This window comes from Chlorocebus sabaeus, chromosome 1, assembly GCF_047675955.1.
Source record: "Chlorocebus sabaeus isolate Y175 chromosome 1, mChlSab1.0.hap1, whole genome shotgun sequence".
NCBI lineage: Eukaryota > Metazoa > Chordata > Mammalia > Primates > Cercopithecidae > Chlorocebus > Chlorocebus sabaeus.
Window position 1 is genome coordinate 127,308,039 of NC_132904.1, and position 17,995 is coordinate 127,326,033.

A 17,995-nucleotide genomic window follows, 5' to 3' on the forward strand; every position below is an offset into this window, starting at 1 on the left:
CTATGAGAAAAAGCTTGAGATAACACTCACAGTTCCTAATGAGGCTTCCTTGGCAACCAGATATATTTACTGGGAAAATCGGTGTACTCAGATTTCCAGTGGCCTCAAACAGGAACAAAGCAAGGTGGTGCCCCGGGCCTGGTTCCATTGGCCTGGGCCCCAGACCCACGCACAACTGACAGAAAAACAAGAGGCCGCAGCGGCCCAGGCTCACCTCCTGACATGATCAACTCACTCTCACGGTTGTTTTTGGAAGATTGCTGCTCAGCACTGTTTTCAAACACGTAGCAGCCCAACGTGGGGCAAGACAGCAGCTGGCTCACCTACCTGTGGACAGGCAGAGTGGGTTCTGGAGTGGGCAGGGAGATTGGTCAGCATCTGGACTGTGACTGGTCCAGCATACTCTCCCCCGCCTGTCGGGCAGCGGGACTCAGACCTGCTTTCTCAATGAAAAACAAGCAAACCAGTGAGAATGGACACAATAGGCCTGCTCCCCGCTACAGCACGGCAGGAATCTGAGCAAGTCAAGGCATTCCAGGCCCTCCGATCAGGAAGTGCACCCTGGCACAGGTGGCCGTGAGTGGCAGTCACTCTGTCTTCAGAAAGCCACTTGGAATGCAACTTGCGCGACTGCCTTCATCCTTTACTGCCCTGCCAGACTGTTTACTGGAGCAACCTTATTACCGATCTCCTAAACATCTCCATAAAACCCACAGATCACAGACTGTAGCATGATTACAGCCACCACCCTATCGACGAGCTGCTGCAATTTCTCCCAGGGGCTGGATGAAGCAGGCCTCCTTCACCAGGTTCCCATGGGTGTGCCCTGTGTGGACCACAGAGCCAGCTCCAGAAAGGAGAAGACAGGAAAGAAGAGACCTCAGTGCTTCCTTTATAGTCTCCCCTTCTTAGGGATCTTTTTATTTTGAAGTTATCTTTTATTTTTCTTCCTTTGTGCTTTCAGTCTCACATGTCTCCCTCCACCTGCTGTCTCTCTTAGCCTTCAGAAACAGATGTGGCCCACTGGAAAGACAACCTCACTTGCTTCCAACCTTGCTTCCACGGGAGGACTGACATCAGCCGGAGGGCCCTGGGGGAGGGGAAGGCTCAGGCCTCGCTGGCTGCAGCTGCGGAAGAAATCTCTGATGAATTTCAAAACCTGCCTTTGCTTTGGATGTGATCAGCAGTCACAGTGGGGCCTCTGTGTTTTACTATATGAACAAGCTCAGAGGGAGGGAGAAAATGCAGCCCCCGGTGCCTTGCCACAGTGGCTGAGTGGAGGGCAATCCTCATCTGTGCAAGTGTGGGATGTTTAGCAGGATGCAAAAGTGGAGCCTGCTTGCTGCTCCTACCCGAGTGCCTGGAGCTGAGAGTGTGGGGCACCTCTGTGTGGGGTTCTGGGGGCGCTTCCAGTATGAGAACACAGGTGGGACCCCACCAAAGCACCCCCTCAGAGGGCTCCACTCGCAGCCTCTTTTCTAGCCTGTCCTTTGGAGGAGTGGCTTTTGGAATGACCAGGATGCACTGGTGATAATAGGGCTGTAAATTATATAATTTCATGCAAGTGAAATTCCTGTCTCAGGCTGTTACAGCCTCCAGCCTTATCAGAAAAGTGGGCAGGTGCTCATTGAAGGTGTTTGTTCAATATATGTCGATGAAGCTCAACAATAGCTTCCTCTGCATCAGCAACAATGTCACTGTCTCTTGGCTTCCCTGCCCGTCAGATGGAGAGTTCATTCATTGATTAATTCAGCAGACGGCTCTCATGTGCACAGGACTGTAACCGGTGATAGTGGGAGAAGAAAACCTTGTTCCTGTCCTCAGGAAGAGGTTTGGTGAGATCGTGGGGTTCATTTTTAAAGGCACAAAATCAGAATCCTCTGACAGCAGGAGAGGCAGGAAGAAGGGATGTCATCTGCCTTTCCTTTCAGTGGTTGAAGCCACTTTCGCCTAAGGCTTCCTTTCCAGACGCAGCCCTAGAATGTCAAGGAAAAGCCAGGTGACCCATCCGCCCCCACCGCCAAAGGCAGAGCTGGTGTCCTTCTGTGTGTCCCAGGTAAGCCTGGGAGGAGGTGAGAGGACCTCACAGCCGCAAAAACTACAGTTGTAGTAAGAAGTAACTCCTCCAGTCCCAACAGGTTTTTTTTAATCCGGGAGTCTCAGGGTCCGTCTAATGCAGAGCTTCTCAGAGTCTGGTATCTGCCAATAGCAGTGGCATCGCCCAGTCTTACAGTTGGGTGTGTGTCTCCTACGAATCTCATGCTGAAATGTGACCCCCAAGGTTGGAGGTGAGGCCTGGTGGGAGGTGTTTGGGTCACGGGAGCAGATCCCTCAAGAGTGGCTTGGTGGGGTTCTGGCAGTAATGAGTGAGTTCTGGCTCTGTCAGTTCACATGCGATCTGGTTGTTAGAAAGAGCCTGGCACCTCCCACACTGGCTCTTGTCCCCTCTCTCACCATGTGACGCACCCACTCCCTTTGTCTTTCACCATGAGTGGAAGCTCCCTGAGGCCTCACCAGAAGCTGGCATTGGAGCCATGCTACTTATACAGCCTGAAGAACTGTGAGCCAAATAAACCTCTTTTCTTTATAAATTACCCAGTCTCAAGTATTCTTTTACAGCAATGCAAAATGGATTAATCCATGCAGCTACTCAGAAATGAAAAATCTTAGGCCACATGCAAATGTACTCAATTGGAAACGCTGGGCCTGGGGCTCGCACCTGCATTTTACCTCGCCCCCTCCTGGTCCTCAGGCACGCTCGAGCACACTGCTTTCCATGTTTGGCTGCATGTTGGAATCACTTAGAGAGTTTGTAGAAACAGAAGTGAGGGCGGGCGCGGTGGCTCAAGCCTGTAATCCCAGCACTTTGGGAGGCCAAGACGGGCGGATCACGAGGTCAGGAGATCGAGACCATCCTGGCTAACATGGTGAAACCCCGTCTCTACTAAAAAATACAAAAAAAACTAGCCGGGCGAGGTGGCGGGCGCCTGTAGTCCCAGCTACTCGGGAGGCTGAGGCAGAAGAATGGCGTAAACCTGGGAGGGAGGCGGAGCTTGCAGTGAGCTGAGATCCAGCCACTGCACTCCAGCCTGGGCGACAGAGCCAGACTCCGTCTCAGAAAAAAAAAAAAAAAAAAAAAAAGAAGTGCAGGGTCCCACTCTCAAGGATTCTGAGGTGATTGGGTTGGGATACGACTTGGGCATACGGGTTTTTCAAGTCTTCTGAAGTCATTCTTGTGTGCAGACAAAGCTGAGAACTACTGGCTTAGGATCTGATAGCTCAGCTGTTAAGAAAAGGGGGGCTTCCATCCTTACCCTACACCAGAGTTATCCTTTATGTTTTCTGGAATTCTTAGCAATTTCCAGATACTTGCTCCATCATCCAGGAGAAGATACTAATTAGTAGCATTTAATCTGGTACCTTCCTCCTTCCTTTTTGGAAAAACAGGAAACCTGAAACAAGGCAAGGTCAGCAACAACCTCCGGGCCTTCCAGAAACACGAAGAAGTCTCTGGCTTGGTTGTTTCTGTGCAGAGGGCTGCTCTCAGCTGCTTTGCTGTAAAAGACACAGATGGGAGGCTGTGGGCTTGGCCTGCTGGTGGGGTGGGACCACAGACCCTGCCGAGTCCATTCCCCACTCAGGAGTGGTGGAGAAAGGAGGGTGGGCTGGCAGGGAGGACAGTTGAGATTCCCTAGATGTTTAGCACATTGTTCTGTCTGACTGTGGAAATTAATAAATATGCTCATTGGAATGAAACGAAAAATCTGCCCAGCCAGGCTCCATGTGAGGCAATGAAGGGGAAGGAAAAGTGCTGCTCAGAAGAACTCTAGTCTCCACTGGAAGACTCAGAACAGCATAGAAGCAGTGCTATTCTGAAATGCTGGGACCAAATCCATTCCCATCTGGGCACCTGCCCCATCCCACCATTGAACCTGTGCCTTAGGTCCCAGGAGGACCTCCTCCCTCAGCTTGGGAAGGAATGGGAGGGCAGATGAGGGACAGCCTAAACCAGTAGTCAGTTATCTCTGCTTCTCCTTTATTTCCCTCAAATCCACCAGATCCTTGCCTGCCATTTTCCTGGGCCTCAGTGTTCCCACCAGCGAAGTGTTAGTGCCAGACCTCACACTCTAGGGCATAGAGGAGACGTGGGTAGGTAAAGGGAGAAGGCTTTGCATTCCAGCAGTGTTTTATGCAAGGAAAGAAAAGACCACAGGAAAAAAAGTGAAGAGATTCGTCTCCATACCACCACCATCACAGTTAGGCGGGTGGCTGGAGAGAAGATTTTAAATCCACCCACATAGTCTTTTAAAAAGACTTGCCTAAAAATACTGCACCTCTAGATGACCCCACTTCATTTCTCCCCCTAAAACGACACAGAAGCAACTCTCCCTTTCTTTGCCTTCCTGTGATGCAGCATGGGCTGTGAGGAGGCACTTCTGAATCCAGTGAAGAACTGCAGGCATTGAGGAACCATCCTCCCAACCGCATGGATAGACTTGGGACTCGACATAGGTCCTTGACAGATGCTAAGGAGAAGGAGTTGGAGGCTTGGCCACCTGTAGCCTGTGTCACAGATATACTACTGCAGGTCACAGGAGGCAGAGCTCCTACTGATGGGTTTTGCGGTTCGGTTTGGACAAAGGAGGAGGGCGGGGCATGAGAGCCGGGGAGGAGAAGGAAGGAGCACTACCTTGTTCTGCCTCTGCGTGCTGAGCCCTGGTTTTTCACCCTGTTTTTCTTTTCTTGGAGGCCCAAAAGTCTTCAGAGAGGGTGTTTGAGACAGAGCTCGTCTAGGTCCAAGTCTGGAGTAGGTATGGAACTGTCACTATAAACACTTCCCAAGCAGATGACCCACTTCTGCAGAAAGCACTTGAACTACACGTGGAATCTGTTCTTTTCAGGTTTGACTGAACCCTCTGTGCTCCGTGAGCCACCGTGGTGATCTGGCACTGTCGCTCAGTTCTCAGAGGCTGAGAAGTGTCCCTGGCTCTGGGACTGAGGGGGTTAACGGAGTGCTTCTCTGCACTCACTGTTAGCGGGAGGATGGCCGGCCTGGAGAAGGACAAGCTCTTCAGATGAAACTGTCTTTGAGCGGTTGAGCTGTTTCCACTTGTGGTTTTACAATGGCCCTATAAAACCAGCCAAAAAAAAAGAAAAAAAAAAGTCTTCGAAAAGGGTCAGGCAAGGGGACCCTTGAGTGGAGGCCCAGCATCAAGCCAGCACTGGCCCAGTCTGAGAGTTAGCTGCTATCTAGGGTCCTGAGTCCTTTGGAGAGGCAAGCAACTGAGGCCAGCCTTGGATTTGGGAAAGGTCAGTGGGCAATTCCATCGCAGAAGAACTCTGCAGTGCAAGAAGGGGGAAAATAAGGCAAGCTTTCCCTGGCGTGGAAGAATAAAGGGCAGAGGGTGGACCTGTGTTTTTAATGCTGCATGTCATCAGGTAGCTGCTCGCAAAGGGCCAGCCTCTTCTTGGAAGTTTTTGTTGGTGGTCTCCACCAATTCCAGTTTGTTTTTCCTTTGTATTGTTCTTAGCACCAAAATAGAAGACACTTCTCCTGTGTCTCCTCAGAGCACCCCATGCCTACCTCTATCTTGTCAATAGGATGCTATATTACAGCTCAGCCTCTCCTCATCTGTGTGCCTCGCCAGGACGTAAGGAGGCAGGCATCATATCTCTTATCTCTGGAGTCTCAGCACTATCTCAGCATATTGCAGAAGTGTGCATAGACCCACAATCTCTCATCTGCAAATTCCACATTCACAAAGGTCTGGAAACCTCGAGCTTTCTTTCAACTCATTTTGCAGAAAACCCTGGGCTAGATGTTGTCAGGGTTGCAAAGTCAAAATGTAGAAGCAGAGTGGGAACAGCAGGACTCAAATACATGGCGAAACAGCACAGAACCACAGGGCAAGGCAGGCAGCAAGCTGTTGAGTATGAGGGGAAGAGTGAGGCGTGAGTGGCACATTCTGAGATGAGCTCTGAAGAGACCTGAGGGGCCAGGTGGCACTTAAACTGGGTTTAAATTGTAGATAAGGTTTGCACAGATAAAGGGGTGGGGTGGGGAGATAATCGTGGGACAGCATGGTTTTCTATTTCCCTTACTTTTTATAGACATATTGCTCTCTTTCCATTAAGTTTTCAGTCTTTGCCAGGGCTAGGATCTTAGTCCCGTTTCTTCCATTCTGTCCACTGTACACAGAAAATGCAGTCATCTCTCAGAATGCTTCCGTTCGATAAGAAATTATTCTGGGACTTACATATAGAATGTGCTTGAGAAGATTTTCTTGAATGAATAAGAACTTAAGGGCCTGTAATTTGTTTTCATTCATAAACTTTATTTTTGGAGCAGTTTTAGGTTCCAGTAAAATAAGGGGAAAATACAGAGTATTCCCATAGACCCCTTTTCCCACTGCCCCACAGCCTCCCCCACTGTTGACATTCCACACCCACGTGGTGCAGCTCTTACATTCACCAACCTACATGGACGCGCCATTATGTGGATGCCTGTTTGTCCTTGCATTCTCTCTTATTCAAGAGTAACAGAGGAGGCAGACGAGGACGGCATGCCTTGCTCTGGTTCAGCGGCCTCTCTTTCCTCCCCCTACTTAGAGGTTCCTGGTCTGCAGAGAAACTTGCCCAGATGCAAAGCCACAGAGCAGGGACAGCAGGACCACAAACTTTAAAAGGTGTAAGCAGCTGGACGCGGTGGCTCATGCCTGTAATTCCAGCACTTTGGCAGGCCAAGGTGGGCAGATCACCAGACGTTAGGAGTTAGAGAACAGCCTGGACAGCATGGCAAAACCCTGTCTCTACTAATAATACAAAAAATTAGCTGTAATCCCAGCTACTCGGGAGGCTGAGGCACGAGAATCGCTTGAACCCGGGCATCAGAGGTTGGCAGTGAGCTGATATCGCGCCACTGCACTCCCTGGGAGGCAGAGTGAGACTCCAAAAAGAAGAAAAAAATAGATGTAAGCACCGAGAAGGCGGAGAGCGCTTCCCTGTGCAATAGAGGAAGACATGTAGGCATAGATATTAAAGACGGAAAAGACCCCTGGGATCAGTTCCCTCCCTCAGGGTCCAGAGCTGGGGAAGTATTCAAGGAACTGCTGCCTCTGATGTCTCATTGACTGACCGCAGTCAAAACCACACATTTTTCACCAGCTCCCAGGGCAGCTGAGGCCAAGTGATCTCTTCTCCCATGAGTGTGGCCTCAAGAACAGAGGTACTGACGCCACCAGCCCCTTGAAGTGTTTTGTTCTTTACAGTTTGAAAAGCCCATTTTAAGTATCGTTGCAGCCTCACCGCACCCTAGTGTGCAGGGTGCTTCGGGGTCTTCAAATCTCACAGGTGAGAGAGCTTCAGGGAGCGAGGGGATAGCCCTTCATCGCACTGGGTGAGGGAGTTGAGCCAGACCCTGTGTACTGAGCCCTCAGCCCAGGCTTTCTGTAGGGCATGGTGGGTGGATCATTAACTTCAGGGTCCTCTGGCCGCTGCTTGTGATAATATCAGATCAATTGTATTTAGTTTAACATTCATAATGAGAAAAAAAGTAGTCATCCTCCCGAAGTATGGTGTTTTAATTTATGTATAGCAAGAAATATTTCTGAGTCAAATACTGTTAGGAAAAGTTTAAGCATAGATGTTTACCTCGAACCCTCTCCAAGTCTTCAATATACTAATGTGATCAGGATGCAATATTTGACCGTAATTCCGTTTCTGGCAGAGCATCTTGATTGGGGGATGCAGCAACAGAATTGGGGGACATATGGCTGCTTTTCTCTCCAGGGCTCAGCTCTGAGCTGTCCTCCACAGAGGGTCTCATAGGAGCTTGGAGGAGGAAAGATGGAAAACTGAAATCTCCAAGAATAGGCTAAAAGGAACTGAGTTATTCAGGCATAATAAGAAGAAGACACTAGCAGGACATTGAAGTCAATTTTCCAATATGTGAGCCTGTGAAGGATCCACTACATAGCGTGGTGGGTGAGGGGCTGTTCTTGCAAGTTGAATGCTCAGAGCCTGGCTTCCCTTCAGCCAACGGGACAGAACCGAATCAGTCGGCCTCAAGGAGCTTGCTGCATGAACACAGGGAGCCTCTGGGGCCAGGAGCCAGGCAAGGCAGGGACTCAGCATCTCAGGGTTCTCAAAGGGCCCCACAGGACTCAGGTGGACCAGTTTGCATCCTGTACTGAGACAGGGGTCTGAACACAATGACCCATTCAGGTGGTTGTTGGCCTCAGGGTGCTGCAATAACGAGATTTTCTGTAGAAGCAGGTCTGAGAGGCAGATGCTGCAGGATGAAGTGTGGGATGGAGACCTTGGGTGAATTCATTCACACCCAAACCAGGAGGGCCAAGGGGGTGAGGGTGAGGGAGGGAGAGAGGAGGAAGACTCAGAGCAGAGTCATTTGAAAGAGCCCCGAAGCCACCGGGTGGAAAGTCACCCTGCGGGGAGCTGACCTTCCTCCCTCCTCCCGAGAGGCTCCAGCCGGCGCTGACCCTGGGTCTTATCTCTGTGGCCTGTGAGAAAAGAGGCAAAAACCAGCTCCTCGTGCCTCGAAACCTTGCTGCCAACATCTGAGGGCAGGCCTTGATCTCTGGGTCTGTGCACCCCCCCTTATTCCTTCCTGACCTTTCATCCATGAAGCTGGGACAGATGATGTGGGGCTAGGGTGGTGGAGAGGGACAGGGGATGCAAAGAAACAAAAGGAAAATCATGAAGGGAGACTGGGCCCTGGGGATGGGTTACTTGCAAAAATCCTGAGTTTCATTAAATATAGAAAGGTAGGATGAAAAAATAATATTCACTCATTGTTACAGTTTCAAAGTCGGAAGCTGGCCTTGATTTCAAAGAACTTGTGTGTAATGTGATGCATGGTTTTCTCTTCTGTCTCTTTTTATAGGTAAGTGACATTTCATTCTGCTCATCCCCAAGGCAAAGTTGGATGTTTTTAAAGTGGAAAAAAAAATGAGCGGAAAAAGAAACGGGGAAGGTGGGAAGAGGTGGAAGTGGAAGGGCACAGGTAGGTGCATACTCAATTCTTCATCTTTTGCACGGACTGGTGGGGGGTCTTCCCCCCAGATTCGGTGGAGAATCCTTTCCTCAGGACGGAAGGTCCAGGCGGTGACTGTGGCTGTTGAGATGATGATGGCTTTGCTCTTTGAAAGGGGTTTGTCTTGTGACACAATGGCCAGCACTTTTGCTAAGAGTCTTTCCTGGGTGAAGTTTCAAGTCAGAAAGGATTTGAGGTTTTGCACCCTAATGCTATGTGTCAGCTACATTGCTGTGAGTAGGGCCTAGAGGAAGTAGGGAGAAGCGTTCTGGATTAAAACATTCCAGGAAGGAAAATCAAGAACAAGGAAGGATGTCATTCCTGACATGGTCAGGCAGTGAATGGTTTGGAAATTTCTGAACAGAAAGGAGGTTTGTGGGAAAACTGAGATCTTGTACGTTAAGAATTTTTTACTTAATTTTACGGTCTATCCTACTACTGTCAATGTACTTTTCTATTCCTGCCTGGTCGCCGAGGCTGAAACATCACTTATTTTCTCTTTAGCATGAGGCAGAGTAGCTTTCTAAAAGAGCTGGGGGCTGGTTTGTCATTGTAGTCACTGTACCTTTTCTTGGTCAGTCAAGAAAGGCGTTTTGAAGTTCCAGACTAGTTTTGGCTTTCTACTGCTCTTAAATATAATTGCTTTCCCCTAAGAGTAGAGTGAAAATGCTCTTTTTTTTCCACCTGTGAGTTGCCAACAATCCACTGATACAATTGACTGATGGCTCTGTCCCACATGTATTTGTTATTTTCTTTGAGAGAGAGAGAAACGTAAAACATTCTATTTAACAGTCTATAAATCCAGACTGGAAACATAAAACTCAATTCAATAAAAATATTGAACATACTCAGTTTTATCTTATGTTCAATTAAAGGAGATCAACAGAATGAAGTGGGAGCTGGGTTAGCAGAAAGGGGAAAAAGACAAAAACTATTTCAACTATGTCTAAGCCCTCAGAGGAAATGCTCTCGCACACACACGAGAGATAAATCTATAGGCTTCGGAAATCTTCGAAAGAGACAAAAATACTAGAATTTGTTCCTGAAAGTGTATAATTCTATTTCTATCATTTGAATACACAGATGTTCTTTAAATCTTCTTTCCCTTGCTTTTCACAAAGAGGGTGTATAAAATAAAACTCAAAACCCAGCTTCCCCCTCTAAATTAGGAAAAGTGTCACCGTATGTTGAAAATCACAAAGCGTCTTTTTTCACGGCGCCATGTCCCCGTCCTGTGGTCTTTCATTTCCTCCGAAGACACTGTGACTTGTGTCAGATTTACACGGCTGCAGACACACCTGGGAATGCTTCTTGGTATTTGCCATGCATAATGGGGAAAATTAAGCTGCCATGTATCTGGCTCCTAGCCCGAGCAAGGGCTGTGCACCACCCCCAACCTGCTTTGAAAGGGAAGAAGATCTACAACCAGGAAGCACTCCTAGAAGCTGCCCAACATGGCAGTAAGAAGGTGGGTTCTTAGCCGCGTGGCTTCCTGCAGTCCCTCTGCCACAGCCAAGGCCTGTGGATCAAGGCTGATGGAGTCACTGATTTAGCGGGAACATCCGTGTCTTTTTGAGTGTGTTCACAGAATAAGGGCTGCAACATAATTGCTCCCTGGTCTTGAGGTCCTCCCTTTTCTGCATAGGTAGGCATTGCGTGGAGGAAAAGGGACGGCCTTCCCTCCTGGCTCCCTGTGGACCTCAGAGCTTGCCTTGTCAGCTGGTGGCAGGGGACGCTGAGGGGCCCAGCTTATTGTGATGGATGAAGGCAGTCCCTCAGAATTCCCCATTAATAAGGAGGTAATAGAGTATATGTTAATTTTACAAGAACATTTTCCACAGAGTATATAAGTACACGGGATATATTTGAATAGTTTTAACATGCTATGATTCTCGGAACCATGGGAATGAAATTCTATTTGCACCTACCTAATAAACAACACATTCCCCAGCACTACTGGGCCCTGGTGGAATAAGAAGACAAAGGGGTCGTGTTCACACGCACACCCCCCCAACACACAAACGCTGGCACGTGCTCACACACACGTTCATATTCTTACATGCATACTCACAGAACCGTGATTGTGCCTTTGAAAGGTGACAAGGAGCAAAGACGTTTTTCAGAATTAGAGCTGGCCTCTCAGTGTTGTTTCCCCAGATACATGTGTCCTGTTTCGTCACCCTCATCGCTCTCCAAACGCCTGGCCCCGTCGCTGTGTTTAACTTCACAGCTTGGCTGCTGAATGCGCCAGGCTCTTCATTTGCTTGGAATCCATCGATCTGGCCGTCTCCCTAGCGCCAGTGCCCCAGGTTGGCACAGTTAATCATCTTGGGTCCAACATTGATCTCTGTCACTCCATTCCTCTCTCTGCCTCGGGTCCTGAGGCTTCCCTTGACCCCTCTGTCTGCAGCAGCAGGGGCCGGGCCACTGAGAGGGTTTCTGCTTCTCAGCTCTGGTTCTCTAGCTTTGAGGGAGCAGCAGTGAGTGTGAGGGGGACTGTGTGCACCACTACTAACAGAGATGGAAACAAAGAAATGTGTGGTCTTCAATAGCAAGTCACACCCTTGCCAGCCCTGGCAAAGCCGGCTTTGAGGACTGAGGATTGCTGGGATTCCCTGTCTCTCTTTGGACAAGGATGTTTTTGTAACCTTTTTTTTTTTTTTTTTTTTTTTTTTAGTTAAGCCTTACTAAGAGTCAGATACCTTACTAAACAATACACACAGACACAGACACACACAGATTTATCTTATTTTCAAAGCAATTCTACGATACTGGTTTTATCATCCTCTTCTTACAAACAAGGAAATCCAGACTTAAAGTGATGAGATAATTTGCCCAAGGTCACATGACCTTGAAGCTTGAATTAGAACTTGTGTCTCTCTTACTACAGTATTTGTGCACTTAACTGCTTTGGGATGAAAATCCTATCCCAAAAGAGCAGAGGGTGACAGGAAAGGAAAGTCTTTGGACCACCCTGGGCTTGCTCCCCTCTAGCTTTACAGATCAACCAAACTCTTGACTGCTAGGCCTCTCTGGACAGGGCTCCAGTGGAGCCAGCACAGGCAGGTGACAAAGAGCCAGGCCCAGATTTAGAAGAACCCAGTTTGAGACCTGCATCTGTTACCAATTTGCTGTGTGTCCTTGGGCAATTTATTAAATTCTCTGAACCTCTCAACATGAGGACAGAAGCATGTCAGTGTAATACTGTATAAGCTTAACCAGAGACCAAGTACCTGTAAAAGGATGCTCTGACAATATTTAATAATTATCATTACTTGAAAAATCCCCTTTCACCATGGCCTTCCAAATTTCTGAATCTAGTTCTTGATTTTTCTAATGAGGTCTAGAATTTTTGCCAACACAAGGAACAGTTCTTGGCAGCTTTCTGCATCTTCACTTCCTTTCAATACCAGGCCTAGTGGAGAGCAAAATTAGCCTGCCAATCACTCAGAGGCGTATGGGCCCCAGGAAATTAAATTCCCTCTCTCTCCAGCTGTCTATCCCCAGTGCCAGGTACCAAATGAACACACGCCATACGTTGCAGTTCCCGTGTCGTCTTCTTCCTATATGTTAATTTGATAATTTCAGTAAAATAAACCAAGTAGATTTGAGATGTAGTTGATTATCCCCAAAGTCAAGAGATTATAGAATGCCGTTAGTCAGAAGGGGACCACTGCTCTCTTCCGCTGATTTTTTTTTTTTTAAGATTTTAATATTTCCTTTTTCCAGCAACATTTAAAAGCCACTCTTTTACATCTGTTGCCATCCTTTAATGACAGACAGAATAAAGGGACGATTGTTACTCAGAGAAGCTAAACAAAGGGACTAGGATCACTTGGCACATCCTCGTGTGTGCCTGACTTTGAACTCCTGGAGCCCATATCCTCCACACCTCTGTTGGGCACCAGAGACAGGACCCACAGAACTGCTTCCTGCAGCCACGGATGGGTACCCAACAAGCCTTAGGGAGAACTGTGCTCTAAATGCCATCTGTGTTTGCCAGTGGCATTCACGCGTTCCCTCCTGTCCCTCAGGGAAATTAAGAAGGGATCTCCTCTCAAGGCTGACACCTGGAGACAGCGGCTTCCTGTTACCCATCCTTCCCACGCCTCATCTCTGGAGTGAGTTATCTTAATCCTGACATTTGCCCAGTCATTCAGAATGTAAACCTTTTTGTACTACAGGGTAAAAAATATTTTGGGTAAACAGTGATTGCATTGATGTGAAAAGCCAAGTAGAGATCCCTGGTAAGGGAAGGATAAAGAGCTTTGTCCATACTGTTTGGTCACTGTTATGGGCTGAAGAGGATCTTTCCAAAATTTACATATTGAAGTCCTGTCCTCTAGTAATTCAGAAGGTAACTGTATTGGGAGATACTTAAAGAGGTGATTAGGGCAAAAGGAGGTCATCTGGCTGGGCCCGAATCCAACATGACTGATGTCCTTATAGAAAGCGATGGGGACACAGCACACAGGGAGGAGAGTTCATGCGAAGACACAGAAAGAAGGCGACCATTTGCAAGAGATGCCTAAGAGGAAACTGATGCTGCTGACATATTGATCTTGAACTTCTAACCTGCAGAGTGCAAGGAAATAAATTTCTGTTGCCTAAGCTACCCAGTCTAGGGTATTTTGTGACGGCAGCCCTAGCAAACTAAAAAAGTCACAAAATGCATCCATCTAGACTCAGTCCCAATGTCTGGGAACAAGCAGAACTGGCCGTCAGCCTCGGAAAGGAGGCAGGCTTCCGAGACAAATTCCCGCCCCACCGTATTTTGCCTGACTTTTATCAATTTCCCATGTTGATCTCCAGTTTCCTTATCTGTGTGCTGGGTATGATATGTATCTCAATGCTGTTTTGAAAATTAATTGAGATAAGGAATAATAAATAGTTTAAGACACACATTGCTCAATATCCAGTTTTGCTAACTCTATTTCTCTTAATGATCATAGGAATAAAAATATACAGTAAATGTGACGTTGTAATGTGTAGTCTATACTAGGCTACATATTCACTAAGGTCACTGCATCAGTCTGGAGTATTTTTTTCTCCTGGTAATTGAAGACAACACATCTGTTCTGAGGCTTCAGTGCCCAGGGCTACTGAATTCCTCAACCTATGGTCCAGTGACTGAGGCCCGCCCTCCACCCTTCACCCTGCCTATCACTCCTTAGCTCTCAGCATTACTGCCATGGGAGAAGCAGCGCCTTAGAATATGGCTCATGAGACGTCCACACCCTGCCCCTGGCCCTGCCTCCTGTCTTATGATTGCCAGAGGTTTCCTCTATTTCAATGAAACTTACAGTTACAAACAGCTCAGGCCAGACTCAAGGATTCACTTCTAATGACTAGCTTCACTGAGGAGGAGGTCATTGACCATAAACACATAATATACCACAAACGCACAAGGTGAGCAGACCTTGAGGGTAGAAGACCACCGGTGTGCCCCCAGCCTGGCCTACCCCGTTGGAGCCATGCCTACAACCACCCCTCCCAGAACAGAGGATCCCAGAATGAAGAGACATACTCGACAAACGCATCCGATTCTGACATCATGAGATGGGAGATGCCTATGATCTCTGGACAGAGGTTGACTGAAAGCCAAGTAGCCCTGGATGACATTCCCAGAGTCCCCCACCCACAACAGGGTCCTCAGCCTCTCTGGTCCACAAATGGATAAGATCAGTGCAACAGAGATGGCCAGGCTCCTGGTGAAGGACTCACAAAGCGGCACTCACTAAAGCCTGGTGACACACTACCGTTCCAGTGGGACGACGTACTAGGGACGAGGGCATTCTTTTCCAGCTGTGGCTGGGATCAACATTTCTGGAAGCTGAGCTATTGGTCTGTGCCTGGGTGAGTAAAGATCCAGGTCTCACGTCTGACAGATTCAGTTCTATGCACTGGGGTCTGGGGCCATGCAATGTTCTCTAAGGAACTGACTTGGAGGCCTCGGGGACTCTAGCAGAGGGGGAGGGCTTTGGCTGGCCCCTTGCTCCATGCCCTGGCCTTGGTCCTCACGATTATGCTGCAAGGAAGTAAGTGGGTTTCAGGGCTGGCTTATTGGATCTTGCCATCTCGCCTCTGTGCTCTACCTGGGATTCCTTCACTTAAAAGCTGCCTTTTCCCTTAAAGAGGAGGACCCCCATTCTGGGCAGAATCTACAAAGCCCGTGGATCCTGGCCTCTGCTTGCTCTCCGGCTCTGCTCCTCCGTGGGTTGTTCTTGTTCCAGCCACATGGGCTTTGTAGTAGTCTTTCCTCCTTCTGCCTAGAAAGCACTTCCGGTCCCTCTGTTCCTGGGTGACCCTCAGGACTCTTAATAATTCAACGGAAGACCCTTCCTTGTGAAAGTATTCCTGATCCACAGGCTGGGCGCTCACCCTCGAATCCACCCTTTTTCTTCTGTGCATTTGTTTTGCTTTGAATGTAAGCATTTATCAGCGCTCTGATTCCAGCTCCCCAGTAGGGCAGCAGCCCCATGACAGCAGGTGATACACCTACTTTTGTCCCCAGTGAGCTTCCCAGAACCTGGAACCACATGAGTACTAATCCTGGTCATGGAGGGACCCAGATAGTTTCCTGCCTTACAGCATGTGTTCAGCCTCAAGCGTCTTTCAACAGGAGTAGCCCAGGAGTGAAACGTCCCTGAGCAGACCTTGAGACCTTGAGGGCTTGTCACCCTGATCTCACCTTAGAACCATCGTGGAACTTTTAAACCCATAGACGCCCTCCCCGCATGCCTGAGATTCCAACTCCAACAGTCTGGGTGGGCCCGGGCATCTGCAGGTGTCTCCTCTGTGCTGCCAGGATTGGGACCCACTGCCTGGAGACACCATCTCTTCCCACTGCTGGGTTTTGATTAGTTGAACTCCAAGGGCACCTTTCTTCCAAGCTCCTAATAGTCATCATTGCCGCACACTGTGCGATCCAGTTCTGGTGCTTTCTGCAGCTTGAGCCTCGTAATGATGAGAGATAGCTTTTGTCATTCCTATTTTGTGGTTGAGAAGCCGCAGGCAGGGGAGGTTAAGTATCTTGAACAAGGCCTTGCAACTCGCATGAGAAGAGGCAGGATTTGAACTCGTGCCAATGGAACCCGAGCCTGGGCTATTAGTGTCTACATTATATCACCTTACGTTCTTGTGGCAGAGGACTTTGGAAGCACTTTGTGTCATGCATGTATGTGTGCGTGTATATCTACATCTATCTATCTATCTATCTATCTATCTATCTATAAATATCTTCTACAGCATTTACTATCAGCAATGCCTGGATACTCCTAAGGATTCCCAGGTAGTACTACTAATTGTGAGTGGAGATAAAAAAAAAACAAAACAAAAAAACACCTTGATTATATGTTGCAAGTCCCTAAGTGCTTGGGCTGTGCCCCCTCACCTGCTCGTAGCCTTGAGTGGTGAAAGGACAGCACCCACGTGGCCACCACAAGCTCTCCTGGCCCTTTCCCTGTTGGACAGGAACAAAGGGGAAGATATAATGAGTCTGAAGCAGAGACTTAAGATGACTCCTTTATTCCCCCTTCTAATCCCCAATTTCAGACAAACATGGGGCCCAGAAGTGAGTGAGGGAATTAAATGAAGGAACACAATTTCTCCCTGTCATTGAACTCTGACTAATGAGTCTATTTCTGGGTAATAAGAAGGAGCAGGAAGTGACAAGGCAGTGTAATGAATTAGTGGCCCAGAACCTCGTTAGTCAGAATAATCTTTCCACGAAAGATAAATGATGCAAACATTAATTATAAAGCCAGGGTGGAAATGCATCCCATTATTTGGCTTCCTAAGAAATCTATCCCAGTTATTATGAGGAATTTCAAACAACAACAACAATAATAATAGTAAAGTAGGGCTCAGTGAGAACTTGGGAAGACTCGTTCCACTAGTGGTGGCCGGTAGGGGGAGCACAGCCTTCTGCTTTCGAAAGGGGCTGGAGCCTGGGGAAGCGACCCTGCCCCTCTGGGGTTTGTCGAGTCCCTGTTCTGGCTTCTCTGCGCCTTGTAGGGTTGGTCATTCAGGGCCGTCCACTCTAGTCATCAAGATCCAGATGAGGTGAGGAGTTTAACTAGAGCGTTCTCCCCATCTAGAGAGAGAGAGAGAGAGAGAGAGAGAACAAAGCTGAGGGTTTTCCAGGAACTCTGGCATCTTAAAAGGGGTCAGAGATCAAAATCATGGAGGAAATAGAGGTTAAGAGGTCAGACTCTGGAATCAGCCAAGCTGAAACCCTGGCTCGCCGGGCTTGGAAAAGTCCCGTAGCCTGGTTTCTTCCTCTGAGAACTGGTGGATACCAGAGGCATCTGGTTAAGGAGGTTTTTCATGAGCATTAAGTGAGGTGTGCATGTGAGATACTTAGCATCCATTAAGTGTTTCATAGATGCTATTGATAACGTGTTTTTAATGCAGAGTGAAGGTTGTAGAGCTGGAAGGCACGCTAGGGGCATTGAAGGAGGCTCTCTTGTTGCACAGGTGAGTGGGGAGAGCAACTTCTCTCAGCAATTCAGCAGGGGGGGCACTGAGGCTTCCGGCTCCAGGTGAGGCTCTGTCATCTCAGGATGTTTTTCATAGCCTGGATTTTTGGTCACAGCACAGAAGGGGAACAGCAGGGGAAAGGGAGGAAGCTAAATCAGTCTCAAGAAATGCGGTTGCTGAGGCCATTCCTCAGGAGAGCAAATAAACCAGTATTAAAAACTATAAAAAAGTATCCTGCAGCGCTGTGGTAATAAACTTGTCCATGACTTCGCGGCTTACAGGGTCCCAGCTTCTAAGGATTGGAGCTGTCTCTTGCCCTCAAAGGGGTCGGGGAAGTCATTTGCTGAAGGGAGAGAAGTTTGAAGCAAAGATCTGGCGCTCTCTGGAGCCTCCTTCCAGGTGGCATCCGACTGAAGCGGAGGCTAGGAGCTGCTTTTGTTTTGAAGGCTTTGTTGGTGTCTA

At 48.3% G+C, this 17,995-nt stretch overlaps 1 protein-coding gene across 8 annotated transcripts in view; it reads left to right on the forward strand.

The window, feature by feature from the left end:
- NTM (neurotrimin) overlaps positions 1 to 17,995 on the forward strand; it is a 1,227,126-nt gene that overhangs the window by 546,204 nt on the left and 662,927 nt on the right. For 4 of the 8 annotated variants that reach the window (XM_008021540.3, XM_008021544.3, XM_038004840.2 and 1 more), the window contains exon 2: positions 8,903 to 9,022. The exons of the other annotated variants lie outside the window; for them this stretch is intronic. In XM_008021540.3, the coding sequence (XP_008019731.1) occupies positions 8,968 to 9,022 (55 nt within the window). In that variant the 5' untranslated portion in view covers positions 8,903 to 8,967. The remainder of the gene's footprint in view (positions 1 to 8,902; positions 9,023 to 17,995) is intronic. 8 annotated transcript variants of the gene reach the window in all.